Source organism: Panulirus ornatus, chromosome 11, assembly GCF_036320965.1.
Source record: "Panulirus ornatus isolate Po-2019 chromosome 11, ASM3632096v1, whole genome shotgun sequence".
Classification (NCBI taxonomy): Eukaryota; Metazoa; Arthropoda; class Malacostraca; order Decapoda; family Palinuridae; genus Panulirus; species Panulirus ornatus.
The window spans coordinates 70359988-70372436 of NC_092234.1; the positions used below are offsets into that span (position 1 = coordinate 70359988).

General features: G+C 42.5%; 1 protein-coding gene across 1 annotated transcript in view; it reads left to right on the forward strand.

Annotated features, from left to right (window-relative positions):
• Positions 1-12449, forward strand: part of elg1 (enhanced level of genomic instability 1) — a 310678-nt gene that overhangs the window by 163551 nt on the left and 134678 nt on the right. The window contains 1 exon segment of the mRNA XM_071667249.1: positions 1917-2085. Coding sequence (XP_071523350.1) covers positions 1917-2085 — 169 coding nt within the window.

The following is a 12449-nucleotide window of genomic DNA, read 5'->3' on the forward strand; positions in this document are numbered from 1 at the left end:
AGAAGTGGGAGACCAAATTGGAGGTAGAAAGATGGAGTGAAAAAGATTTTGTGTGATTGGGGCCTGAACATGCAGGAGGGTGAAAGGAGGGCAAGGAATAGAGTGAATTGGATCGATGTGGTATACCGGGGTTGACGTGCTGTCAGTGGATTGAATCAGGGCATGTGAAGCGTCTGGGGTAAACTATGGAAAGCTGTGTAGGTATGTGTATTTGCGTGTGTGGACATATGTATATACATGTGTATGGGGGTGGGTTGGGCCATTTCTTTCGTCTGTTTCCTTGCGCTACCTCGCAGATGCGGGAGACAGCGACAAAGCAAAAAAAAAAAAAAAAAAAAAGAATTTTCATTTGCCACCCCCTTTTTCAGCACTCAACTGTACAATCTGTTCACCATTTCCCTTAACCTTACTGAAGACCCTATGCCCCAGTTTTACCTCGTCTGTCATATTACTCACTTTTACATTTACATCATCCGTCACTATTACTCAGTCTCATTCATCAAAACTGCTGATGCTCTCAGCTGCTCCCATAACACTTGCCTTTCATCATATATCTTCTCTTAGCCAGGTGCACAAGCTTTATTGCCCATCACTCACTGTCAGCTTTCATTTTTACACACACAATTCTAGAGCTCATTTCCCTGTACTCTCACAGATTCCCTCAACTCTTGCCTCAAGAGTAGTGCTGCTCCTTCCTTAATTTTATGCCTCACACCAACCCTTGACTTTACTTCTCATTAAGGCATTCCTAAGCCATTCTTTCCTTTTACCCTTAGGCTTTGTTTCACTCTGAGACAGAACATTCACATTCCTCTCCTCAAATATACTGCTTGTCTCTCCTTTTTCTTCATCTTGGTTACATCCACACATACTTAGACACTCAAGCCTTAGAGGAGGATGAACACTCTTCACTTTTGGTCTTTATTCTGTTCCATCTTTTAGAAATTGAAATAAAAGAAAGTGGATCCCAGTCTCTCGCCCCCACCCTTCTATGTTGCCTTCTTTGACATGCTGGGAATAAGGAGGTAGAATTCTTTCTTCCCCAACCCTAGGGACATCTTCCAAGAAGATATCAGACAAGAATTTTTGAGAGCCCATCAAGAAAGATGGAAAGGTGCACTACCAAATGAAATAATATTGACTGAGTGAGTATGGCAACATTCAAAAGCCTCGATAAATAGTCAAGTTTTGTTGAAGATGAGCCCAAGATTGGTAATTATATAGTGTGCGTGGCATTTAAGAAAAACAGTATTGTTAAGCAAGATATGCAGCAACTGCTGTGTACAAGACTTGCATAATATCAAAATTTCAATGTAGTCTTGTTGGTAGGTTAACTTAACATACTGCACCATACTTTCCCTTGAGTGCCTCACATGCTTAGTTCACCTGATTAACAGCACATCACCTCCCTCTCATATACCACATCACTCCAATTTTTTTCTCCTGCAGAGCTCTCACCCTCCTGAATGTTCAGACCCTTATACTCCAAAGCCTCCTTTACTCTACCCTTTCATTTCCCAGTCATTTTCTCCTTACCCCTGCACTCCCTCTGCTTCCAGCACATAAATTCTCTCAGTCAGTCTTTTCTCTCTCATCCTTTCCATGTGCCAGGACCATTTCATCACACCCTGGTGGGCTGACTTTCAGTGAGGCTATGCCAATTACCACTTTCCTCTCTCTTTGACAGGTCATTTCTTGAAGTGGGAAGATGTAAATCTCCCCTTTCTGTATCAGCAATTTTTTTAAGTGGGACAAAGTGAGTCAAGCAAAGACTTCCTTGGAGGCTCGGTCATCAGTGTCTGATGCTTCCGTACTAAGGCAGGAAAGGCAAGCACATATGAAAAGAGAAATTATGATTTGATTGTGAAAACATGGGACATATTTGTTCATAAAAGTTAATGAATGCTTTTTCATAGGTGCTGGAGATAAGTGCATCATCCCGACGACCTGGCCGTCAAGTTATGAGCCAGCTAGCTGAGGCTACACAGTCACATTCTCTGTCAAATACGTCATCTCAGCCTACGAGTACAGTTACAGCAATGTTTGCTGCTAAGACTTCTTGTTCTGCAAATGCTTTCAAGAAATGTAAGTATGGTAGTTGGCATTTCTCAGTGGATTAATGTAAATTGTGATATGAAAAGGGGGGGGGAGTAAAGGTAAGGTGTATGAGAATTAAATCTTAATCTTGAGGAAATTGGAGATGGAGGATTGTGTTATTCATTTAATTTGATAAAGAGTAAGATGGAATGTAAAGGGAAAGATTATGGAATATTGGAAGAGTTATGATTCTTCTGGAAAGTGGATAGAGGCATCGAAAAACATTTATGAAGGGATTAGCTCTTGGTTTATGGATTTAGGGTAAATTCAAGATGAAGGATGCTGTTTCATAACATAGTACTTCATATATCCATGCTAGATTAGAGGACTATAAGGTTAGATTTTAGGATTGAAGGAATTTGAATCTTTACATTTAGAGGCACTTCAGTGTTTTAAAATTGTGAACCAATCACTGTAAGTGTGACTTTTAGAATGGAAGGTCATTTTGAAATATCTCTTGATATTAGGTTGATAGTATTATGTATTTATCTGTAATACTAGTCATACCTATCCTTGGGGATACGGGAGAAAGAATACTTCCCACATTTTCCCTGTGTATCACAGAAGGCGACTAAAGGGGGAGGGAGTGGGGGCTGGAAATCTCCCCTCCTTGTATTTAAATTTGTAAAAGGGAAAACAGGAGTAAATTGGGGAGTGCTTATCCTCCTCAAAGGCTCAGATTGGGGTGTCTGAATGTGTGTGGATGAGAAGAAAGAAAGGAGATGTTTTGGCTCTGAGTGAGATGAAGCTCAAGGGTAAAGGGCAAGAGTGGTTTGGGAATGTCTCGGGAGTGAAGTTAGGGGTTGGTGAGAGGACAAGAACAGTAGAAGGAATAGCACTATTCCTGAAGCAGGAGTTGTGCAAGTATGCGATACAGTGTAAGAGAGTAAATTCTAGATTGATGTGGGTAAAACTGAAAGTGGATGGAGAGAGATGGGTGATTATTAGTGCCTATGCACCTGTTCATGAGAAGGAAGATCATGGGAAGCAAGCGTTTTGGGAGCAGCTGAGTGAGTGTTTTTGCAGCTCTGATGCATGAGACCTGGTTAAAGTGATGGGTGATTTAAATGTGAAGGTGAGTAGTGTGGCAGTTGAGGGTATTATTGGTGTACATGGGGTGCTCAGTGTTGTAAATGGAAATGGTAAAGAGCTTGTGGATTTGTGTGCTAAAAAAGGAGTGGTGATTGGGAATACCTGGTTTAAAAAGAGAACTATACATAACTATACGTATGTGAGTAGGAAACATGGTCAAAGGGTATTATTGGATTATCTTGTGGAGGCGAAGATGAAGATTTGTAGAGGTTTCCAGAAAAGAAGAGAATGTTGGGGTGAAGACAGTGGTGAGAGTAAGAGAGCTTGGAAAGGAGAATTGTACTACAAAGTACCAGGAGAGATTGAGTGTAGGATGGCAGAAGGTGAGAGCAAATGATGTGAAAGGAGTGGATGAGAAATGGGATGTATTTAGGGAAGCAGTGATGGCTTACATAAAAGATGCATGTGACATGAGAAAGGTGGGAGGTGGGCAGATTAGAAAGGGTTGTGAGTGATGGGATGAAGAAGTAAGATTGTTAGTGAAAGAGAAGAGAGAGGTGTTTGGACAATACTTGCAGGGAAGTAGTGGAAATGACTGGGAGATGTATAAAAGAAAGAGGCAGGAGTTCAAGAGAAAGGTGCACGAAGTGAAAAAGAGGGAAAATGAGAGTTGGGGTAAAAGAGTATCATAAATTTTAGGGAGAATAAAAAGATGCTCTGGAAGGAGGTAAATGATGTGTGTAAGACGAGAACAAATGGGAACATCGGTGAAGGGGTAAGTGAGGAGGTAATAACAAGGAATGAAAAAGTGAGGAGATCGATTGAGTATTTGAAGGTTTGTTGACTGTGTTTGATGATAAAGTGGCAGATATAGGGTGTTTTGGTCAGGGTGGTGTGCAAAGTGAGAGAGTCAGGGAGAATGGTTTGGCAAACCAAGAACAGGTAGCAAAAGCTTTGCGGGAGATGAAATCTGACAAGGCAGTGGAATTCAGTAAAAAGGGGGTTAACTTTGTTGTTCATTAGTTGGTAAGGATATTCATTGTATGTATGGATCATGGTGAAGTGCCTGAGGATTGGCGGAATGCATGCATAGCGCCATTGTACAAAGGCAAAATGGATAAAGGTGAGTATTCAAACTACCGAGGCATACGTTTGTTGAGTACTTTTGGGGAATTATATGGGAGGGTATTGATTGAGAAGGTAAAGGCATGTACAGAGCATCAAATTGGGGAGGAGCAGTGTGGTTTCAGAAGTGGTAGAGATGTGTGGATCAGGTGTTTGCTCTGAAGAATGTATGTGAAAAATACTTAGAAAAGCAGATGGATTTGTATGTAGCATTTATGGATCTGGAGAAGGCATATGATAGGGTTAGTAGAGATGCAATGTGGAAGGTTTTAAGAGTATATGGAGTGGCAGGTAAGTTGCTAGAAGTGGTGAAATGTTTTTACTGAGGATGTAAGGCATTGCACGAGTAGGAAGAGAGGAAAGTGATTAGTTCCCAGTGAATGTCTGTTTGTGACAGGGTTGCGTGATATCTCCATGGTTGTTTAATTTGTTTATGGATGGGGTTGTTTGGGAAGTGAATGTAAGAGTTTTGGAGAGAGAGGCAAGTATGCAGTCTGATGTGGTTCAGAGGTCTTGTTCTTTGCTGATGATACAGTGCTGGTGGCAGATTCAGGTAGGAAACTGCACAGATTGGTGCCCGAGTTTGGTAAAGCATGTAAAAGGAGAAAGTTGAGAGTAAATGTGAATAAGAGCAAGGTTATTAGGTACAGTAGGGTTGAAGGACAAGTTAATTGGAAGGTAATTTTGAAAGAAGAGAGAATGTTGGGGTGAAGAGAGTGGTGAGAGTAAGTGAGCATGGGAAGGAGACTTGTGTGAGGAAGTACCTGGAGAGACTTAGTACAGAATGGAAAAAGGCGAGAACAAAGGACGGAAGAGGAATGGGGGAGGAATGGGATGTATTTAGGGAAGCAGTGATGGCTTGCGCAAAAGATGCTTGTGGCATGAGAAGCGTGGGAGGTGGGCAGATTAGAAAGGGTAGTGAGTGGTGGGATGAAGAAGTAAGATTATTAGTGAAGGAGAAGAGAGAGGCATTTGGACGATTTTTGCAGGGAAATAATGCAAATGAGTGGGAGATGTATAAAAGAAAGAGGCAGGAGGTCAAAAGAATGGTGCAAGAGGTGAAAAAGAGGGCAAATGAGTGTTGGGGTGAGAGAGTATCATTAAATTTTTGGATGGTATTGCAGTGGAATTTATTAAAAAAGGGGGTGACTGTATTGTTGACTGGTTGGTAAGGTTATTTAATGTATGTATGACTCATGGTGAGGTGCCTGAGGATTGGCGGAATGCGTGCATAGTGCCATTGTACAAAGGCAAAGGGGATAAGAGTGAGTGCTCAAATTACAGAGGTATAAGTTTGTTGAGTATTCCTGGTAAATTATATGGGAGGGTATTGATTGAGAGGATGAAGGCATGTACAGAGCATCAGATTGGGGAAGAGCAGTGTGGTTTCAGAAGTGGTAGAGGATGTGTGGATCAGGTGTTTGCTTTGAAGAATGTATGTGAGAAATACTTAGAAAAGCAAATGGATATGTATGTAGCATTTATGGATCTGGAGAAGGCATATGATAGAGTTGATAGAGAAGCTCTGTGGAAGGTATTAAGAATTTATGGTGTGGGAGGCAAGTTGTTAGAAGCAGTGAAAAGTTTTTATCGAGGATGTAAGGCATGTGTACATGTAGGAAGAGAGGAAAGTGAATGGTTCTCAGTGAATGTAGATTTGCGGCAGGGGTGTGTGATGTCTCCATGGTTGTTTAATTTGTTTATGGATGGGGTTGTTAGGGAGGTGAATGCAAGAGTTTTGGAAAGAGGGGCAAGTATGAAGTCTGTTGTGGATGAGAGAGCTTGGGAAGTGAGTCAGTTGTTGTTCGCTGATGACACAGCGCTGGTGGCTGATTCATGTGAGAAACTGCAGAAGCTGGTGACTGAGTTTGGTAAAGTGTGTGAAAGAAGAAAGTTAAGAGTGAATGTGAATAAGAGCAAGGTTTTGAGGTACAGTAGGGTTGAGGGTTAAGTCAATTGGGAGGTAAGTTTGAATGGAGAAAAACTGGAGGAAGTAAAGTGTTTTAGATATCTGGGAGTGGATCTGGCAGCGGATGGAACCATGGAAGTGGAAGTGAATCATAGGGTGGGGGAGGGGGCAAAAATCCTGGGAGCCTTGAAGAATGTGTGGAAGTCGAGGACATTATCTTGGAAAGGAAAAATGGGTATGTTTGAAGGAATAGTGGTTCCAACAATGTTGTATGGTTGCGAGGCGTGGGCTATGGATAGAGTTGTGCGCAGGAGGATGGATATGCTGGAAATGAGATGTTTGAGGACAATGTGTGGTGTGAGGTGGTTTGATCGAGTAAGTAATGTAAGGGTAAGAGAGATGTGTGGAAATAAAAAGAGTGTGGTTGAGAGAGCAGAAGAGGGTGTTTTGAAATGGTTTGGGCACATGGAGAGAATGGGTGAGGAAAGATTGACCAAGAGGATATATGTGTCGGAGGTGGAGGGAACGAGGAGAAGTGGGAGACCAAATTGGAGGTGGAAAGATGGAGTGAAAAAGATTTTGTGTGATTGGGGCCTGAACATGCAGGAGGGAGAAAGGAGGGCAAGGAATAGAGTGAATTGGATCGATGTGGTATACCGGGGTTGACGTGCTGTCAGTGGATTGAATCAGGGCATGTGAAGCGTCTGGGGTAAACCATGGAAAGTTGTGTGGGGCCTGGATGCGGAAAGGTAGCTGTGGTTTCGGGCATTATTGCATGACAGCTAGAGACTGAGTGTGAACGAATGGGGCCTTTGTTGTCTTTTCCTAGTGCTACCTCGCACACATGAGGGGGGAGGGGGATGGTATTCCATGTGTGGCGAGGTGGCGATGGGAATGAATAAAGGCAGACTGTGTGAATTGTGTGCATGGGTATATATGTATGTGTCTGTGTGTGTATATATATGTGTACAATGAGATATATAGGTATGTATATTTGCGTGTGTGGACATGTATGTATATACATTGTGTATGGGGGTGGGTTGGGCCATTTCTTTCATCTGTTTCCTTGCGCTACCTCGCAAACGCGGGAGACAGCGACAAATCAGAATAAATAAATATAATAAAAAGTCAAGTCAATTGGGTGGTGAGTTTGAATGGAGAAAAACTGGAGGAAGTGAAGTGTTTTAGATATCTGGGAGTGGATCTGGCAGCGGATGGAACCATGGAAGCGGAAGTGGATCATAGGGTGGGGGAGGGGGCGAAAATTCTGGGGGCTTTGAAGAATGTGTGGAAGTCGAGAACATTATCTCGGAAAGCAAAAATGGGTATGTTTGAAGGAATAGTGGTTCCAACAATGTTGTATGGTTGCGAGGCGTGGGCTATGGATAGAGTTGTGCGCAGGAGGATGGATGTGCTGGAAATGAGATGTTTGAGGACAATGTGTGGTGTGAGGTGGTTTGATCGAGTGAGTAACGTAAGGGTAAGAGAGATGTGTGGAAATAAAAAGAGCGTGGTTGAGAGAGCAGAAGAGGGTGTTTTGAAGTGGTTTGGGCACATGGAGAGAATGAGTGAGGAAAGATTGACCAAGAGGATATATGTGTCGGAGGTGGAGGGAACGAGGAGAAGAGGGAAACCAAATTGGAGGTGGAAAGATGGAATGAAAAAGATTTTGTGTGATTGGGGCCTGAACATGCAGGAGGGTGAAAGGAGGGCAAGGAGTAGAGTGAATTGGAGCGATGTGGTATACCGGGGTTGACGTGCTGTCAGTGGATTGAATCAAGGCATGTGAAGCATCTGGGGTAAACCATGGAAAGCTGTGTAGGTATGTATATCTGCGTGTGTGGACGTATGTATATACATGTGTATGGGGGGGGTTGGGCCATTTCTTTCGTCTGTTTCCTTGCGCTACCTCGCAAACGCGGGAGACAGCGACAAAGTATAATAAAAAAAAAATAAAAAAAAAAAAGATGTTTTGGAAGGAGGTAAATAAAGTGTGTAAGACAAGGGAACAAATGGGAACATCAGTGAAGGGGGCTAATGGGGAGGTAATAACAAGTAGTGGTGATGTGAGAAGGAGATGGAGTGAGTATTTTGAAGGTTTGTTGAATGTGTTTGATGATAGAGTGGCAGATATAGGGTGTCTTGGTCGAGGTGGTGTGCAAAGTGAGAGGATTGGGGAAAATGATTTGGTAAACAGAGAAGAGGTATTAAAAGCTTTGTGGAGGATGAAAGCCGTCAAGGCAGCGGGTTTGGATGGTATTGCTGTGGAATTTATTAAAAAAGGGGGTGACTGGTTGGTAATGTTATTTAGATGTATGTATGACTCATGGTGAGGTGCCTGAGGATTAGTGGAATGCTTGCATAGTGCCATTGTATAAAGGCAAAGGGAATAAAGGTGAGTGTTCAAATTACAGAGGTATAAGTTTTTTTGAGTATTCCCTGGAAATTATGAGAGGATATTGATTGAGAGGGTGAAGGCATGTACAGGGCATCAGATTGGGGAAGAGCATTGTGGTTTCAGAAGTGGTAGAGGATGTGTGGATCAGGTGTTTGCTTTGAAGAATTTTTTTTTTTTCTTTTTTTCATACTATTCGCCATTTCCCGTGTTAGCGAGGTAGCGTTAAGAACAGAGGACTGGGCCTTAGAGGGAATATCCTCACCTGACCCCCTTCTCTGTTCCTTCTTTTGGGGAAAATATATATATATATATATATATATATATATATATATATATATATATATATATATATATATATATATATATATGTATATATATATATATATATACGTGGGAAGTATTCTTTCACCCCTATCCCCAGGGATAATATACATATATATATACATATACACATACACACACATACACATACATACGCACATATACACACACACACACACACATACATATATATACATATGAGAAACGCAAGAAACAATTTAGAAAACTGAAACTTCTAGCTTGAAATGAATGAAAAAAAGAATGTCACATAATGGTTCAACCTCTGGCTATGGAAAAAAGGAAATGTATAATTCATTTACACAAACGTCAATAGCAGTTCTCATCAATTTAACCACTGTATCAATAAGCTTCAATGTCTAAGCTACATTTTTCTCCAATTTCACTATTTTCCTTTACATTTTCAATTGTGTCTGAAGGTTCTACTTCAAGAGTGATTGTTTTTCCAGTAAGGGTCTTCACATCTTGGTTACATCCACACACATTTAGGCACCCCACTCTGAGCCTTCGAGGAGGATGCTTTACTTGTGGTGCTGACTTCCCTCTTTAAATTTGATCGCCGTTTCCCGCGTAGTTCACTTTCACGTAATCTGGGGGATGAAGTACTTCACTGCCACATTTCCACAATCATGGCACAGGATCCTTGGAAAATAATATTTTCTTGGTTGTGGTGGGTCATTTTTCGCCTCCGCTACCTGGGCCTCCCCGCTATTACAGCTGTGATCATCTCTCGTCTGAAGATCCAGGGAAAGGTGACCCGAAAGGCGCGCTTGAAGGTCTGGTGCATGAAGGCGTAGATGATGAGGTTGACGGCCGGGCTGACGTAGATCATGTACTGCGATTTGTATGAGTTTTGGAAAGAGGGGCAAGTATGAAGTCTGTTGGGGATGAGAGAGCTTGGGAAGTGAGTCAGTTGTTGTTCGCTGATGATACAGCGCTGGTGGCTGATTCATGTGTGAAACTGCAGAAGCTGGTGACTGAGTTTGGAAAAGTGTGTGGAAGAAGAAAGTTAAGAGTAAATGTGAATAAGAGCAAGGTTATTAGGTACAGTAGGGTTGAGGGTCAAGTCAATTGGGAGGTGAGTTTGAATGGAGAAAAACTGGAGGAAGTGAAGTGTTTTAGATATCTGGGAGTGGATCTGGCAGCAGATGGAACGATGGAAGCGGAAGTGGATCATAGGGTGGGGGAGGGGGCGAAAATCCTGGGGGCCTTGAAGAATGTGTGGAAGTCGAGAACATTATCTCGGAAAGCAAAAATGGGTATGTTTGAAGGAATAGTGGTTCCAACAATGTTGTATGGTTGCGAGGCGTGGGCTATGGATAGAGTTGTGCGCAGGAGGATGGATGTGCTGGAAATGAGATGTTTGAGGACAATGTGTGGTGTGAGGTGGTTTGATCGAGTGAGTAACGTAAGGGTAAGAGAGATGTGTGGAAATAAAAAGAGCGTGGTTGAGAGAGCAGAAGAGGGTGTTTTGAAGTGGTTTGGGCACGTGGAGAGGATGAGTGAGGGAAGATTGACCAAGAGGATATATGTGTCGGAGGTGGAGGGAACAAGGAGAAGAGGGAGACCAAATTGGAGGTGGAAAGATGGAGTGAAGAAGATTTTGTGTGATCGGGGCCTGAACATGCAGGAGGGTGAAAGGAGGGCAAGGAATAGAGTGAATTGGAGCGATGTGGTATACCGGGGTTGACGTGCTGTCAGTGGATTGAAGCAAGGCATGTGAAGCGTCTGGGGTAAACCATGGAAAGCTGTGTAGGTATGTATATTTGCGTTTGTGGACGTATGTATATACATGTGTATGGGGGGGGGTTGGGCCATTTCTTTCGTCTGTTTTCTTGCGCTACCTCGCAAACGCGGGAGACAGCGACAAAGTATAATAAAAAAAAATATATATATATATATATATATATATATATATATACATATATATATATCTTTCTTTTAAACTATTCGCCATTTCCCGCGTTAGCAAGGTAGCGTTAAGAACAGAGGACTGGGCCTTTTTTGGAATATCCTCACCTGGCCCCCTCTGTTCCTTCTTTTGGAAAATTAAAAAAAAAAAAAAAACGAGAGGGGAGGATTTCCAGCCCCCCGCTCCCTCCCCTTTTAGTCGCCTTCTACGACACGCAGGGAATACGTGGGAAGTATTCTTAATCCCCTATCCCCAGGGATATGTATGTGAGAAATACTTAGAAAAGCAAATGGATTTGTATGTAGATTTTATGGATCTGGAGATAGAGTTGAAAGAGATGCTCTGTGGAAGGTATTAAGAATATATGGTGTGGGAGGCAAGTTGGTAGAAGCAGTGAAAAGTTTTTATTGAGGATGTAAGGCATGTGTACAAGTAGGAAGAGAGGAAAGTGATTGGTTCTCTGTGAATGTCTGTTTGCTGCAGGGGTGTGTGATGTCTCCATGGTTGTTTAATTTGTTTTTGGATGGGGTTGTTAGGGAGGTGAATGCAAGAGTTTTAGAGAGAAAGGCAAGTATGCAGTCTGTTGTGGATGAGAGAGCTTAGGAAGTGAGTCAGTTGTTGTTAGGTGATGATACAGCGCTGGTGGCTGATTCGGGTGAGAAACTGCAGAAGCTGGTGGCTGAGTTTGGTAAAGTATGTGAAAAAAGAAAGCTGAGAGTAAATGTGAATAAGAGCAAAGTCATTAGGTACAGTAGGGTTGAGGGCCAAGTCAATTGGGAAGTAAGTTTGAATGGAGAAAAACTGGGGGAAGTGAAGTGTTTTAGATATCTGGGAATGGATTTGGCAGCGGATGGAACCATGGAAGCGGAAGTGAGTCATAGGGTGGGGGAGGGGGTGAAAGATCTGGGAGCATTGAAAAATGTGTGGAAGGTGAGAATGTTATCTTGGAAAGCAAAATTGGTTATGTTTGAAGGAATAGTGGTTCCAACAATGTTATATGGTTGCGAGGCATAGGCTATAGATAGATTTGTGTGCAGGAGGTTGGACGTGTTGGAAATGAGATGTTTTAGGACAATATGTGGTGTGAAGTGATTTGATCGACTAAGTAATGAAAGGGTAAGAGAGATGTGTGAGAATAAAAAGAGTGTGGTTAAGAGAGCAGAAGAGGGTGTTTTGAAATGGTTTGTTCACAAGGAGAGAATGAGTGAGGAAAGATTGACAAAGATAATATGTGTCAGAGGTGGAGGGAATGAGGAGAAGTGGGAGACCTAATTGGAGGTGGAAAGATGAAATGAAAAAGGTTTTGAGTGATCGGAGCCTGAACATGCAGGAGGGTTAAAGGCGTGCAAGGAATAGTGTGAATTGGAACGATGTGGTATACCAGGGTAGACGTGCTGTCAATGGATTGAACCAGGGCATGTGAAGCGTCTAGGGTAAACCGTGGAAAGTTCTGTGGGGCCTGGATGTGGAAAGGGAGCTGTGGTTTCGGTGCATTATACATTACAGCTAGAGACTGAGTGTGAACGAATGTGGCCTTTGTTGTCTATTCCTAGTGCTACTTCATGCACATGCATGGGAAGGGGGTTGTCATTTCATGTGTGGCAGGGTGTCGACAGGAATGAATAAAAGCAGACAGT